The sequence below is a fragment of the Macrobrachium rosenbergii genome, chromosome 11, assembly GCF_040412425.1.
Source record: "Macrobrachium rosenbergii isolate ZJJX-2024 chromosome 11, ASM4041242v1, whole genome shotgun sequence".
Lineage (NCBI taxonomy): Eukaryota > Metazoa > Arthropoda > Malacostraca > Decapoda > Palaemonidae > Macrobrachium > Macrobrachium rosenbergii.
Window position 1 is genome coordinate 34,367,069 of NC_089751.1, and position 17,894 is coordinate 34,384,962.

A 17,894-nucleotide genomic window follows, 5' to 3' on the forward strand; every position below is an offset into this window, starting at 1 on the left:
CGCATTCTGCTACAGGACAGCTCTCACATTAAAATTTGAAAATTCATACTCTCTTACAAGACACCTATATTAGCACAATCTGACAATTCACAATATCTTCCATCCAGTTTCACATTCATATTTATAATCTAAAACTAAACAAGTCTGCCACTGAGTGGCTTTAAACAGTGTTCTCCGTTCTTGCACCTTGCACTATCTGTTTATCTAGATTCCAAAACAGTCAGTTATACATGTTACATACAGCAATCCCACGTTTACGCAAATTCACCACAGGCAAATTCAGTTAAAGGCAGAGAACCACATCTATATTAACAGTAAATGTACTGATAGCATACCCTACAGTATAAATTAAAAATGACTGAATTGTGCAGTAAAGAAGTGCAGGATAGTATACTGTATTATAGATGGTATCAATAAACACTGAAATCAATCATAGGGGGAGAGAGAGAGGAAAAGAGCTGGCCACGGCTTACACCGTATATTCTATTTTGTTGATTATTTTTGTTGTAGTTTTAATGCTTATAATGGAAAACTAGCATAAGAGTATCCACATTAAAATGTGCTTACATGGAGTTCAATGTCTTAGGCAAATCCACATTATCCGAGTAGATTAATGTATATATAATGTTCGTTACCAAATTCAGTTGAAACACTGCTTGTTACATATTTTCCCTTAAAAATACGTAAGACTGTGTGTATAACTTTGACTTACAGAACACTAATCATCCTGTACTTATTTGCTACCTAATGACACAAGGAAATGTAAAAATAACTAACGAAATTCTTATTTCATAATCAAAACCACAAATAGCTCTAATCTCACCAATATTCACTTCTAATTAATCGCTACACTCTCTCTACAGGTAAATACTCATAGTAGTACATCAGAAACACAACCCCAAATATATGTATAATGAAAATGATAAGATAAAACGCAGTAGCCTGTCATTAACATCTGAACATACTAAAGCTACAAAATTTCAGCAATCACTATTTCTAATAAATCTTCACATCCGAGATATATATCGGAACCTCTGTTTTCAGTCTGTGTAAATACGGTGCTATTTTTTGCCAAAAGTAATGTCCTGAGTAATTCTGACTGTCTGGATATCCTGTGTACTACCAATTCCTATATGTTTTGCAGTAGACGGTAGTGAACTAAAAAGAAAACTGTGATTTTAGGTCGTATCACTACCAAGGCATGTGAAAAAGCCTCTCCATTTCTCTCCACTGTTTGCTTTTAGTATTTTCTTCCTGTGCTACAGTGTCTGGTTGTCTTGGTGCATAAATGTTCTATAGCTGTAACCTTTAAGACCCATAGGATTTGTCTTTATTGATTGACTCAGTGCCTAGGACTTACACTGCTGTTGTCTTCATTAGGGGCAGACTGAATATGTTCAAAGCCAACAGAACTAGTTTTTGTTGTTTAAGAAATTTCAATGATGGATGCTGTTCTCTGTTCTGTGGCAGCACGGCGACTATTAGCTTTCAGAATGCTTTAATTTTTCATTTATGATATTCTTTGCATCTGCAGAGGTTTGGAGTTTAAAATCTGTCACGGTATGTTCTGAGGCTAATATTCGGTATACCTGCCACAAGTAGTAGAAATGATCTTTTTTTATCAGCAGTACCCGCTTGCGGCTGTAGCTCAACATACTAATCTTCTGTCTCACTCTCTATTCTCCTCATCCCGGGTGGTGGCTTTGACGGATGTTGTAACACCCATCATCATCCGCAACAACATGGCTTCCACCACGGCTGCCCAACTGCCATCACGCCCACGCTCTCGTCACATGGTCCAATCAAAAACCGTTTTTTCTCTCTAACATGCGTGGCAAATTTATTCTTGACAAACATTTGGTATACCCTGCTGTGCTCCCCGCTCATTTTGTCTGCTTGCATGGATTACCTAACTGTACTCTCTATCATGCCGGGATATTTGTAACACTTTCCTGACATGTCTTCTTGCATGTCCGTTGTGCATGTCTGATCTGTGTTCGTATGAACCCGCCACTTTAACTCAAAATTCATGCATCCTTACCCTCTTTATGCATTTATATTTATCACTTTATTTTTACCTGATTCCACAAAATCTGGTTGGGCTCATATTTGAATTGCTAATGCTATTACGCTGGGTATCACTTTGCACTTGTGTGCCATCACAACGTGCTTGCTATCATGTGATGGCTACACACACCGGTATATTGTGTATAACCCCATATTCTTTACTTTTCCCACAAAATCTCACCTATGCCTGTGTGATACACTGTAACAACGGTCTCTTTGAACTTTTAATCGAAAATGTTATTTCTTGACGTTCCCAAACGCTCATCACCAACTCAAAATGTTGCTGTGAATCACACGTTTTTATCTCTTCTGTTCTCCCCTGGGACTGCTTTTATGTTTTCTTTTTCTTTGTTGCACATGGCTTCGCTTCTCTGACTCTGCCACTTGGGTTGAGTAGTGTGAATAAGCCCAATAAGCAAATGGGACTACGTGGAATGCCTCTGTCTTATGATCCAGAGCAAAGTGCCACCTGGCAGATTATTCATGAGGAAGAAAATTGTCAACTCATCACTGAACATGGCCCAACTGAATCTAAAGTCTACTCCATTTAATTTCCCTACTGACCCCTTTCCCCATATATTGCATCCACCTTTTTGTAATCATTACAGCATGCTTATCTATAAAAATATGTATAGATCAAAGACACTTCATGAAACACTTTTAAATGTTTGCGATGATCCAAGAGATAACAGCAGCTGTGCATGCTAAAACACTCTTGGAGAGGGCATCATAAGCTTGCCCATTATATTACATTTAAACATGAAATAATGGCAAGATCATCTTTCAATCCAGTAAGAAACATCCAAATTAATTAATAATCTTTGTCCACAAATGTAATGTCTCAGAGTTTCAATGTTTTCATCCTTTCTCCATGGTGAGCATTTTGCTGCATGCTTTCCTCTGCATAATTCCTGCCTTTTTTCTCCCTGCCTAGCTCCCCCATCCCCGCCAACAAGCCTGCGCAGGTGATTCTCACCCCTTCCAAAGAGTATAACCCTCAATCGAGTGCCACCTGGCGTGCACTACAGGAGACTGATGCCCCTGTCGATCCTGAGAAAGTAGCTAATTACACATCCTTGAAAGAGCATGACCCTATCTATTCTGAGGTCTATGCAGCGCCAGTGGCCCCTAAGCCAGGTCAGAGGCCGCAGCCCAGGACCAATGCCTTGCCAGGACCACGATCTCCCGTTTCTGAACTACTTCCCTCATCATATAAGGCTGCCACCAATAACGTCGAACCGCAGGACATTCAACGAAGTCTACTAAGTCCTCCTAAGATTGGCCCTTCCGCTGTACAAGAAGCTGCTATGGCAGACAGTAAACCCATCAACCACCAAATGACTACAGAACCTATCAAGATTCCGTTATATGAGGTAGGCACGGATGTGTTATGTTTTGTTAGTGGTACTGAAAAATTTAGTAATATGTTTACATAACAATGAAATGCACTTACCAAATCACTTGAATAGAGAAAAAATATTTACTCAACTCAAAACATTATCAATAATTGAAAATTACTCATCGGACTGCACTTACATTAAAAAAACAATGTCTATTAAATAGGTTTCAAGCTTGCACAAGTTACACACTAATGTGTTGGCACATTCACTGTCAAACTGTCAGCATTAACAACTAAGGCATGTTAATTCCTGTTCATATTATGGACATCTTTCAGGTTATTGCGCTAAATATATTGACTTTGTCTTTCAAGCTCAAAAATGACAACTCGAGAAAATCATCATCCTACAATAGTGATTGTTCGTAACGAAAGTTTCTGCGCTTTACATTTAGTTTCTTGGGTACCGAATTGTTGATAAAATACGTACAAACTTCACTATGAAGATAAGCAAACTGTATCTATCAGTTGTAATTAAGCACACATATCTTAGCTAGAGTAAATGTCTGAAATTTGATTTCATATGCACTGCCTAATACGTTAAATTTTGACTTTTTTTCTTATTGCTAAACATATTTTTTGTGATGACGAAACTGCTTTCAAATGGTTATAGATGGACACGGTCTAACCTTTATAAAAACTTATCTATAAAGGCATGTTGCATGATCAGTCAATTAAACAAACAGGCCATGATCCTTGGCTTTTAAAAATTATCTTGCGACTTTCATGTGGATGTTTTTGTCCCTCTCAAAAAAAAAGTTTGTCTCTCAAAAAAAAAAAAATGTTTGTAAAATAAGCAACACTTGTACTGATGGTGTTTGGCATCTTCAGCTTGTAAAATGAAAACAGGGATGTTGATATCTGGCTGGAAGTCATGAACAGCATGATACTCCTCCTTCAGGATGAGTACGACCAGCCGGTGATGAAGGCTCCCAGAAGACCTGGAGGTCCAAAGGTCTGTTGACCCACCAGTCACCAACATCTACGGGACTGTTGGGTGCAAACTCCTCATTTCACTTTCAAAGTCCGGAAGGAAACTTTATTTTGCAATGATGCTCCTCATAATTTAGCTTCTGCAGTTCTTATTTTTATGCCACTGTTCTTTGATGCTGATTTTCGTCCACAATTAGCGCTAAAAATACGAGATGCAAATAATTTAGATGTTTTGCCATTTATTTTTGTTAATGCCAGCAACATACTTTTCACTTAGTTTTGTCATATTTCTTACTATACTTTTAGTGGTTTAAATGTTTTTTTTTCTTATGTTCAGTACCTAACTTAGGTTTATGAGGTAAATTTTGATGTAGTTAAAATAATGGTTTTACAGTAGATACAGTAGATACAATCAGCAGCTTCAGGGAGCTGCTACATTACTTGGTACCATAGAGTAGTTATTCGGTAGTGAAATATCTTGTTCTTCATTTGCATAAAACTTATCCTCAAAATCTTATGAAATCATGTGGCATACAACAATTTACAAAACAAAAAAATACATCGACTTATGGCATTTCACAGATTATTTCTACGTTAAAAAAACAGAGCAATATCAAAAGTTAGTCAGTACCTAACAAACATGATAATTCCTTTCTTTAGCAACATAGCATTAAAGATAGTATTAAAATTAAAACTTATTGCGCGCCACGCTTTTTGTTTATTCCAATACATCCACTGTTTGTATCAATGTACAGTGTTTCACCTACTTATAATAAAAAAAATTCTGGACATTATGAAATTTCAACTAAAAGCACTTTAATCTAAGTACTACAAATAACTAATAACTTTGTATTTGGAGGAACTTACAGTTACATTTCACAAACCCCTATAGACTTGCATATCATCTTGCTAATGAATAACCAGAATTTAACACAGTTTCGAAGAAAGTTTCTTTTAAACTTTCAACGATAACAAATCATCATAAGTAAACTTTATCCTCTATATCTGGACTAACTTGGATGAAGCAGAAGGGAAAAAAAGATGACATGCAACTAGGTGCAATATGCAAAATATGCCACAACATTTCATGTTTGTAATTTCTTCTTGGATTTTTCCTAGATAGTGAACCCCCAAGGGTTTTAACCTGGTACGTATCCACCTTTGGGGCGTGTTCAGTACAAGCCCGTTGGGGATGACCGTAAAAACATAAACAAGAGGCTGTAACTATCATAAAGATGACCCAAAGAAATATTAGTCCTAGATAATAATCGCTATCTACGAAAGATCCGACTTCTCTGGTAGAAAGATTCATGCTGCACTTTCTAATGGTATGTTACTTTCAGACGAATTCGATTGGCGGACGAAGAAAGATCGCGCAGACTGCCACATTCAACAAGCTCATGATGGACGTCCTTGGAGAATGAATCTGATGCTGTCTCCTACCTTAACTCAAATGAACAAGCTGTCAATATAACTGCCTGCCAACCCCCCACCCCAGCTGCCTGCCCCTCCTGAAATGCATTACATTACATACATGAGGCTTACCGGGGTAATCGGCTTTTTGCATTACTTTGGTATTCCTTGAACCATCTTGTGAAGCGAACAATTCTAACGATTCAACAAAGTTATATTTTCTGTCCTAAAGTCATGCCATAAAGCTTTACAAGGTTTAACATCAGTTCGTAATAAACCAACCAGTGGACTCTTACGATCATCTGTTATTTCTGTAATGGAGATTTGATCTAGAATATCTTCACCTCCGGAAACTGAATATGTCTGAATATAACCAGTTACCTGTAGATATGCTTTCCCTATCTGTCTGTCTGTCTGTCTGTCATCTATCTATCTACTTATCTATGCTGTATGAAGGTGGATGTTACCTTCCCTCTCTCCTAGTTACTCATTAAACTCTTGACAGCAAAATGTGCTATGTACCAGTCATTACCCAAACAAAGTCGACTTTTTTCTTTTCATTTGTCCTCTTAGTATATATAGCATTGAGGCACGAGAAACAATTATATTTGGGGATTGAAGTAGTCGTAGTTGTGGAAATGGTAAATGTGTTGAGTGGCCGGGTGAAGTGCAAACTGAAGCGTGCCCGCAATAACTTGTGGCGGAGCTGCTTGTATTTCTTCTCCCCTTATGGATGACAGAAAGTCAATATTTGTAAGATTTCACTCTCAAAGCTGTTTTTGCAATATGTTTGGTTTCATATGATTGTTTAGATGGAACACTGAAATGAGAATTGTCAAAAACATCCATTTTTTTTAAGATACTGTCTTTTGGTTCAGACGCCCAGTAAGTTTTGAACGCAACGATTTCATATTTTCAATTTCCAGTATCATTTCATGATAGTATATTAACTGATCAATGGGCATTTGGAGAAACTTTTAAGATATGGTGATATACCGGTGGTACTTTAGCTCTCTTACAGGAAAAAAAAGCATGAGTACCATGGTGGTCACTATTTTCTTTGTGAAACTTCATATATATTTTTTTCTTGTCTGTTATTTTGTGTGTTTTAGGGCAGCTGGTCTCTTACTGCTATGTCACGTCTGTAGTTATGACATTTATTCAATTTTATTTTATGATTATAGAGTACTGTAGTCTGTGTCTCCCTCTCTCTGTACTGATGCACCATTGGTTGGATATCTGATGCAGTTCTCGTCTGCATACAATCCTCATTCTTGCTGTGATACGATGGCGGAGGATTATGTCTACCACCATATATAGAATTATGCTTCCTAAATTTTGTGAATTGTACTTTATATATATATATGACTCAGCCTTGTGTGACGGAGCTCTACCGCGACTGGGTTCGAAACACACCCAATCGTGGTGCTGACGCCCGAGACTGATGTCATGACATGGTGAAAGCTGTTATTAAGTCTTTTCAATGTTAGATGCACCTCCTCTCTTCTTAGACGTCAGCCTCGGTAGGGTTTGTGCTGATTCGAGCACAGTTGCTTTCACCTGACTCAAGGGAAATGCGACTTGCAAGCTAATCGGCACAAACCGACTCTTCTTAATATTCAAATCACTTTGGGAGTGTTCTTTCCAGGATGATCATATTTTAGCTATTTTGGAAATTGTACAGTTAATGAGTGTGAATAAATGATAATTACAGTCAAAAGGAGTTATTCTTCCTACACTAACTGACTCTCAGATACAAGATGTTGATGTCAAAACAATTCTCAAAAATGCACCCGATTAATATAACAATGGAAAACTGAATTAATAGATAGAAAACTTACACTTAAAGTTGAATTCATGGAGAGAGTTACGTTGATCTAATAATCTATTATTTTTACTTAAAAGACAATTATCTCTTAAATTCGAAAGCCACAATAAATGTTGTCCGATCTGTTATGCACAGCTAAACTTCAGCATTAAAACAGTAACCACGCACTGAATATGTTGCTAAACGAATGGTAAATGACTACTGTATAGGACCAATCTTCAGCATGGGAAATTATTTTGTGTTTACATGGGAGAGGGGCCAAATACTAGAATATCATTATGGGGATCAGAATCAAATGATACCCAACGTAACCTAATGCGTATCGACATCTTAAAGTATGAAAACTAACACGTCATAAAACACACTGGAACAATTTTAGTATAAAAATTTGCAAAGTTATACAAGTGCATAACAGTATAAGGCAGATTGTTACTAAGGCGCAAAAAGGTAAAAGAATGTTTATATGTGATAAATATGGTTGCTGTTACTCCATTGCTTGTCCAGCTCAAGAAACATCTATAATTTCTAAAATCCCTACCCACTAGTAAGTTTTCATAATAACATGTTTTGTTTAGGGTTTCGAACTGTGTCCCAAAACCTAACTTTTAAAATACAGTACTAAAAGGCAATTGTAAAACTGTGCCTGCTTTACAAATCCACTTAAAACAACAATTTTTGGCAAATGAGTGGGAATGAAATGCTGAACTCATGAATTAAACTAAAATTCACTTTATCTAAATTTCCACTTCTTATGCAGCTCAATTCAACAAGTGGATAAATTTTCAATGTACTGGCACTGCATCAGCATAAAGCTGCTAAATATAAATACAGTGCTTTTAATGCTCTTGAAATGAACATAAATATTAAAAGAAGTAACAAATTACAATAACTAGATTTGAAAAAAAAGCAATTATACAACTGGACTAAGAAGAAACTGCAGGTCGTTTCATATAGATGCAAACAATTCAGTAAATTTGCCAGTCGCAAATAAAAGCTAAACCTCCACCAACTTTTAAAACATCATCTGCACTAGTTTTTCTATCAGCATGGAATATGGGTGTTACTCATTCGGTGCCAGTCTCATGTTTTCAATGGAAAAAAATTATGCTAATCCCACAGAAAACCAAAAACGTCTTGGATACCAGGTATCTCCAGTAGAAAAAAAAACTGTTGGAGGAAAAGTTCTTCATTAAATGTCCACACTGCTGGTTAACAGCTTCTAAAGCATACATTACCAGCTACAGAACCTACTTCCCAACCAAGCAAAGCTTGTAAATCGTGGGAAGAAAGTACTACAACGAGATGGAGCAGAATACTTAATCTATTACAAAGCCTAAGAGGAAATCTTTCATCTTCTAAGGAAACCACGCCAAGACCATCCAATCCTTTGCTCTCCTTTGAATGATTTGATCTGACTTGATTTTATGAAATAGGGGCTGTCAAGCCAAGCACTGGGGCACCCTGAGGAACCAAAGGAGAATTTAATATCCTTGGTAGGATAAGCCTGAACCACTCCATTCAGTCAAATCTGGCCGGAAAAAAAGCAATGGATAACCGTAAGAATGTCTTCAAACAGAACATCCTCTGCGTAACTAAATATGCAAGACAGGTGCACCATAAACCAACATATGGAGAGTACCAGTGCCACCATACGAATTAAAATCCACAAATTTTGGGCTGAAGCCTTGCATGCACAAAGTCAGCTTAAGCTAACTAGCCTTTTAATATATAGTGAGAAGGAGTACAGTTTATTGATACATGATGTGTTAACATGATGTACACGCTCCGTGGCACTGATGAAGAAAATAAAAAACTTAATGAATCGGGTAAAGATCATACACCTGGCAATATCCTCGGCACTTAAGGACACAAGATGTAAATCAGGTGATACGTAATTTCCCACTTTCCGGTTATTAAGGACCGCTATAGCAAACTTTAAATTAAAATTCTATGACTGCCGAGAAATGGAACATCTTTCCGGTTCATTTATTTACATACAGCATTTACGCACTGAACTTTTCTTTGAAATAGCAAACTCTTCCTAAAATTTAGTTAAATGAAAATCTTTACATTTGTAACACATAGTTAATGATCCAGTAGCAATGGTGAACGCCTTCGTGTATTTAACCTTTACAAACATGATGCCATAATTTTTCTTAATCTTATGTTTATTACCTTTCAAACGCTGTGTAGCGCCTAAAATTTACATGAACTTCCCGTGGATTACACAACGGCACTGAAAGTTAAAAGTTCATATTCTCCATGACATGGCTTAGCTAATATGATGAAATCAAGAGTAAGAAAGTACTAAAAATTTAAAAAAAAAATCTATAAGAAAATACATTAAAACACCATTCTTGTTGTCAAAAGTTCTGAAGTATCTTTATACATAGGATATTAAGTGCCGTTAAATTTTTCAGACATACTGTTCCCGAAGTTAATGGAACATGACGTCACCTGATAACACTGTCTCTGATACTTGAGGCTTTTAGATTCTCCAACTACACTTCGTTTCTGTAATGATGACCAGAAACATCTGAAAGCAAGGAAACGACAACAAATTGCTAATCAGCAAGTTAAGTAGGCTTTCAAAATACTAATGACACATTGATTACAAATAACCACGAAACGGACAGCAAATCAACCACAAAATGTTTTCGTAATCTCGGTACAAATATCCTAAATGACTTCAGCAGCTCTGGTGGCTGTTAGTTTTTCATTAAATAATTTCTCTGCCTCTCTGTTTCTATAGAGCAAAACTATGTAAATGCAATTTCTTTTGTGCAAAGTCTTTTTATATATATAAATAAAAACTTAAAATTTCACTCATCCAAGAGACCACCAAAACAGCCATGAATACCTAATCACTTGAAATTCATTTGCCTCTGGAACCTGTAAATACCGACAGAAACCAGAAGAAAAATATACTAGGAAAGCTGTTAAAGCAAGTCACACATTGCGTGACAAAAGTGAAGCGAAAATTATACCTAGGACACAAAGATTTAAATCTCAGAATCTGAAATAATAAGGTTATTGGGTTAAATCAGATGCCACAGTTAGTTTTCTTACGTCGGTTGATGATCAACTAGCAGTCTTGAATTGGATGGTGACCATACGACCTGTTTTACCAAACACTGGACTGCACCTTGGATTTCTACACTTGGATTTCCGTACCTGCACTTGAGGCTACACTCAAGCATACTTCTTTCACTCATGCATTCACTTTGCTGTTATTCTTTATAAATTGCATATATTCTGCTATATTTACATTTAAACTATATAATTATTATGACAATCGCGTAGGGATGCTGCCACCTGGATAATGCTTACTAGGTCTATGGACTGCTACTAACATACGAGCAGCAAACAAGTCCGCCTACCAGCATCTATCTGCTGGGGTCATGAAAAAGGGCACTCAAAAACCAAACGGCTATACTCTTCAAGAGCCATTCACTCCGAAGGAAAAATGCAAATGATGAAAACAAAAATATTCCTTTTTTTTCTTTTTCTTTGTTCTGTTTTCTCATAGTCAAATACGGATTTTGGTCAGCAGCAGCTCAATGGGACTGTTCATAACTCGCACTCCATGGGTTCGAGTTCAAACCAAGATAATTTTTTGATGGATTTCACTTACAACACGATCTTACTGTCGCTGTTAGCAAGCGATGAGTGGGGTCGGCTCATAAGTCTACCTGCTGATTCATCAGTAACCACTCCCTGGATTCCCTAGGTCCTACTGTAGTTTAGGTTGAGAGGTGGGCTGGACGCTAATCATATGCATGTATATTCAGTATCAAAAAACTCTGGGCGACGCGGCAACAACCTCTGCCGTTTATGAGCAACCTTGAAACATTTAAGCTTGCTATGCAAATTCATGTTTGCTAATACGTCAATCTCTGGAGGACTGAAGAGGCCATCCAAATTCAAAGCATACCGGTAAAATTCAGTAAGAAAATTCACTAATATAATTCATGGCTACAAATTACAACAGCTACTTCGGTAAAACAGAACACACGGAAAATTAACCTCAATATATCGTACCTGCAAAGTTAAGTATAATTTAAAAGCAAAATTCTGAGGATACTACAAATTAATGAACTCAAATAGAGGCAAATTTAATGGGGTCAAATTTGAAAAAATCCAAAGAACTTCAAGGGTCTCAACAGAAGACATTCCACGCTATTTCAGTAACCACAACAAACCTTCACATAAGAGTTATATGGATACTGCCTTCTTAATCTATAAGTGATTTAGTCTCTGTGGTTTACTGTTCATTTGTAACTACACACTTCACTGAAAACGATAAGTTCAACGGCGACGTAAAATGAACATGATTTTTAAAAATCTTGGTTATCATACGCATAAGAATTTAAACTATGGAACGCACTTAGCAGACTGAAAAATAAGAGAATCAAGTAAAGGTACATACAAGGATGCAAACAGATAAATGTAAGTGCCACTGCAGTAAACCAGAACCCACTGGTAACTAGGGAATCGGTTCCCGTCTCAGAGAAAGATAAAATCAATTGGAGGAGAGGAATTTCCATCTGATACTGACGGCTATTCAAAGTCTTCTTTGCCCACCTCTTGACCTTTACGCGAAAAAATAAAAATGACAATAAATAAATAAAAATAATAATAAAATAAAATAAAAAGAAATTCCTATTTCCTATCAACTTTAAATACATCCATGATATTACCACTCAACAAGTTAGCCTACTTTCCAATTAAATAACAGACTATTACTTAATCTACATACTCATTTTAAATTCTCTAACCACAGTCAATGATTATACACCTTAAACGCTTCCCACAAGTGTTTACTTTAACCTATTTCGTGAGAGCAGCCATTAATAGACTGCTCATAGTTGTTACATAGCTACGTAGAAAGTGGGAAGAACAAACGCTAGACACAAATAAAAAAAAATTGCTTCTCAGACTTTCAAGAGCTGAGACTAGTTACTGGCCGGGACAAGGAAGATTGTTTATTGTATGCATTCATTTTCATGGGTAATTAGTGATAATAGCAACAGCAGTATTAATCAGTGGTTTATAGACGAACAGAAGCATAAAAATCCTCGTAACTTAAAGGTTAACTCATCCCAATTCTAAGATTTCGATCATTCGAAGCTTGAAGCTTTAAGGGAATTAATCACGTTGTTTCGTTTTCTTCAAAACCAAATATGATTTTATTGTACTTTTACAAGGTGAGGTGATAAACTGTAAAACATTACTAGAAGCATCAGCGCGATTGAAACCACCTGAAATGTAATTGCAGTGTGAAAATGAAGCTATTCAAACAATGCGAGTTGATAAATAATAAAGTAACGAATTGAAATAAAAAAAAACAAAAACAAAAACAAAAGTCAGTAAATGCTAAGGATATTTTTCTAGGGAAAAATGTGCTCTGAAGAGAAAAGCGTGTTAGGAGAAACAAAGCTTCAATATGTAATTTGAGTAAGACAGTTAAGCATCAATGAAATATGAATAATTATTAAGAACTGCTCAATGTCCGTGGCTGGCAGTGAACATGACTGACGTATGGCCTGGTAAAGTGAGTCATGGAGGTATGTGGGTGGAAATGATTTAAAAGAAAGACACCAGAGGTTGAAGGTTTCTCTAGGAAGGTTATTATTACATTGAAGATAACGCGTGCCTCATAGAAGAAAAGCTTCCCAAGGAGTGGAGACGAGTAACAATTGTAATCGTGGTTAATGAAAAAATTATAACCAAGGGTTACTTAATAAGAGATTACTATCCTTTTCAGGGACAGCGAGTCATCGCTTTTCTCAAATATCTTTCAAACCAATTATTTGATCAGATTGGTACTTTGACATAGTGTACAAGACACCTCCCGCTAATTTTTGGTAACACTGTCAAATGGTGTTAGTTAAGGCGTTTACGTCTTAGCTTGCATGGTGTTGCCAAGCATCGCCAAACTATGCATTCGAACGTCCTTTATCCTCATCCCGTCCCCTCTCATCCCTCGATCTACCCACTTTCCTGGCCTCCCCATCTCCGAACCCCCCTTTCCCTTCTATGGGGGATAGCGGACGTTCGATTGCGTAATTTAGTCCTGCTGACTCATGCGACTTTGCCTTTAAAAGTCAAGAGTAAACGCTTTAACTAACACCATTTGACAGTCCACTATATTACCAAAAATTAGCGGAAGGTGTCTTGTACACTGTTTCAAAGTACCATTTCGATCAAATAATTAGTTTGCAAGATATCTGGGAAAAACGATGACTCGCTGTCCCTGCAATGGATAGTAGTAAGATGATAAATGTTTTTCCTTCGAAAAGAGGCCACTGACGGGCTGCTCTAGAAGCAAGATCCCGTGCCAGCACATGGATAGTTCTATCTAACAACGCCACTACCAAAAATTGGCGGTTATCAGAAGTTTTTTGCAATATAGTAGTCGTGAGGAATGTTATAAAAAGCTGAAAAGACTGCATGCCGCAAATTCGACCTGGGAATTTTAGAAGATAAAACTAAAATTACAAATGGAGTGTGGAAACTTTAACGGTTCATAATTTGAACGGTACCATGCGAAGACTGACCAAAAGTAATCAAAGGGAAAGCGAGGCTCAATAAAGCTTCAATCAAAAGGAAAACTGTCAAGAGAGCCGAATCTCAATCAAAAGTGACCGTCATGCAATGTGGATTTTAATCACTGTCGAATGTTGCTGAATGTTAATCATAATCAAATGCGAACTTAATGTAATGACAGCTTCATAAAGCAAACCTAATTAAAAGAAAATATCATGATGAAAACCAAATTCCAAAATGAACGTTAATATTATGTGAACCTGTATCAAAAGCGGATGTCATAAGTAAGTATATCTTAGTTTAACCAGACCACTGAGCTGATTAACAGCTCTCCTAGGGCTGGCCCGAAGGATTAGATTTATTTTACGTGGCTAAGAACCAACTGGTTACCTAGAGCACATTGTGGAATCCGAAACACATTATGACGAGAAATGAATTTCTATCACCAGAAATAAATTCCTCTAATTCTTCATTGGCCGGTCGGAGAGTCGAACGCTGGGCCAACAGCGTGCTAGCCGCGAGCTTTACCCACCCCTCCAATGAAGAACTAAACAGCTGATGTCATGTGCCGTGAATCTTGTTCAGAGGTGAACATCAGGTAAGGTAAACAATCACAGATGAACATCAGGTAGGGTGGACCTTGATCAGTGGAGTGACAGTCGAGTTAAATCCCAAGGAAAATCACTGGAATGGGGATGGAGCCATAAAGAAAGGTAAGGGGATTACATAACTCCGTGAATTAACGAAAGCAACACTGACGGTCTGCTTACAGATGAAATTCCATGAACCAAAGAGTGAGGCTGCAACAGGTTCCCACCATTACTATAATCATCATAATACAGTATCTACCGAAACAGGGAGATCAATACCGGCTGAATGTAATTAGATAATAGATTTCTTGTAAAAGCAAAGCAAAGCAACGAACCAATCAATCCAGTTCTGCTGAGAGGATAATGGAAGGCATTTCTTAGCTCTTCTGCCCCACCAGTGAAGCTACGTTGTTTATGAGGGGTTCACAGAGCTGCTTGCTTGCTTCTCTATGATTTAAACTGTCCGGGAGTGATTACTTCGACCAAAACAACGGGTAGACAATAATAAATGTGGTTTCAGGATTAGATAAGAACTCTTCAAACATCACCAAACGATCAGAGTTTTCGTGTTTTCAAAGGGTCGTCTGAAACTATTTTAGAAACATAATTGTTGACCGAATGTAACTTCTACATCATCTAAAATAAAAAAGTCAACCTTTTTCTTATACAATAAATCGTTAATAACGCTAAAAAACAATTGCTGTGATAAACAGTGATTTCTATTACGTAAATAATAGAAGAGGAACTCTTCAACCATTTCTTTCAGTTTAATATCCTCTTCTCTCAGTAACACCAAAGTCAAATAACAGTCACATAACGGTTAATAGCAAGTACTTCAAGAAGCACGCTGAGGTGACTTTCGTTAACTCTTCATTGTGCAGTCCGTTACTACCACCAGACCATGACAGACGAAAAGACGTTTCATAATTCTTTAGTCTGTATAGCATGTTGCTTTATTATTTCTGCAGTGGCTATGTTGCTGCTGCGATCACAGTAAAAAAATCTTGAAAAGGGCACAAAGACATATAATCTTTTTCCAAAGTACTCTTATATAAAAATCTTATAAAAGGGCATAAAGACATATAATCTTTTTCCAAAGTAAGCTATATATATATATATATATATATATATATATATATATATATATATATATATATATATATATATATATATATATATATATATATATATATATATATAATATAAATTATATAATATATATATATATATATATATATATATATATATATATATATATATATATATATATATATATATATATATTTGTGAGTTTGTATGTGCATGTGTGTGTGCATGGGAGAGCGGAATTTGTTCCTGGCTGGATTTGGAGATTACGACGGGGTGGGTGTGTTGGATGATTTAAATATAAAGAAAGGAACAAAAAAGGAAATGATAAAACTGGAACGCACGGCCTTCCGGAAGATAGATGAGAACAGGGAGGAACAATATTCACAGGTATACTTAGGAAAAAGAATGGTGAGGAAAAGGTCTGCTGGATTATGAGTTAAGCGCTAAATACAGTTAATTGTGTGAAAGACAAATCTGATAGAATTTGGAGAGAGAGAAAGTGAGACTTTTCCTGTAATTGTTAAAAGATTGAAAATCAGGCTCAAAATGTCATCACGTAAAAAGAATTTGACAAATGAGTTTGATAAAAAGTGATAAGTGAATGTATGAAAAAAATGGAAGGGAAAAATCTGAGCTATAATCAAAGACTTGGAGGTAGAAGGAGCTGAGGCGTATACAGACCTCAATGATGGGCCATAAAGTCAACAGGGTGTGTTTCCTGTTACAAGACAGTAAGAAAAGCGAATAAAAACAGGTGAGATAAGTACACGGCAGGCTTAGTGAAGGAAAAAACATAATCCGAGGAGCAAATGCACAAGAGGTCATGTAGAGGTGTAGAGGAAGACGGAAGGCAAGTATCAAAATAAAATGGAAAACTTAAGAACTTTAGGAAGAATAAGTTGTTCTACAGGGAAGGCACTCCATAAAGAAAAGTTAACAAGCTGTTTTTAAAATGTCCCCGTGCATTAATTCTGAAGTGTTTTCAACGCCATTACACGTGTTTCAGGTGTACATTATTTCACCACACCTTTGCAAACTTCCAGGACAAACCCTTGCCATCCATTCCACATCAGAAACTCAAGAACGCCAACCACACACAGCCACCATTTCAGCTTTGCCGATACCACAGAACATTCAGCCCTGCCGCCAAGAACTGCGTGATAGGCAAAGTATAATTTGCAGTGCACTCAAGGCCAACAAAATTTTCTATCCCATAGTCATAAACGAAGTATCTAGGACGGCGAAATGGTCTTCGTGTTTATATGTGAATTTGTCTGTACACTGACTTACGTGTATCTTTAATCTTCACTGACAGCGAAGCGATCCTGTCATTTAATAAGAAAGGTTTAGGTGATAGAATAATTTTATTCGAGTAGCAAGTAAAGTACACTTGATTTTGCCAATTATTGACTTCAATTGAGTCACGTCGTTATTGCTTGTCACTGTGTGAATCATTTTTGCATTTTGATGGGAATTGCTCTGTTCGCTGAAAGGATTATTTTTAATTTCAATGATTCACGTTTTGGAGTCATTTTTACCTCATTTAAGTGCTTTTTTTTAAAAATAATTACATCATCTCACGAGAAAATAAGTGTTCGGTGTGTCTACTTTTGTGGATACCCTTAGATCTATCGAGATCAGCATTTTCCTTTGTGACTGACTCACCAGTTTCCTTTTTCATTCAGACCTGTTAAATTTCAGCTGACAATGAGTCTTCCTAGCTCATTTGTTTACAGAAGTAAATTTAATCAACTTATCAATACTTCTTCTGTTATATGATTTTTCCTTCTCCGCGGCCAGCATAGTCACCTAGTACCTTGTAAGTTTTCCTTTCCATTCTGTTCCACGAGTAGCTTACCATCGTTTGGGTTTCTGAGTCCTCTGCAGCCTTCAGTAAAAGTAGTTTAGACTCTTTATAAAGTAAAAATTCGTCAGTTTCCCCTTCGGCAAGTTTCACACTCCTCGTGCCAACAGTACTTGGGTTTTAGTTTTCAGTAAAAGAAAACTATTTTGCCGGTTTTGCCTGTCC

At 36.7% G+C, this 17,894-nt stretch overlaps 1 protein-coding gene across 16 annotated transcripts in view; it reads left to right on the top strand.

Moving 5' to 3' along the window:
- The window catches only part of LOC136843310 (PDZ and LIM domain protein 1-like), a 127,463-nt gene extending 119,934 nt beyond the window's left edge, over positions 1-7,529 (top strand). For 8 of the 16 annotated variants that reach the window (XM_067111547.1, XM_067111551.1, XM_067111549.1 and 5 more), the window contains 3 exons: positions 3,002-3,440; positions 4,365-4,418; positions 5,740-7,529. In XM_067111547.1, coding sequence (XP_066967648.1) covers positions 3,002-3,440; positions 4,365-4,418; positions 5,740-5,820 — 574 coding nt within the window. In that variant the 3' untranslated portion in view covers positions 5,821-7,529. The remainder of the gene's footprint in view (positions 1-3,001; positions 3,441-4,364; positions 4,419-5,739) is intronic. The other 8 variants (XM_067111563.1, XM_067111550.1, XM_067111555.1 and 5 more) reach the window with 1 other exon arrangement.
- The last annotated feature ends 10,365 nt before the right edge of the window (positions 7,530-17,894 follow it).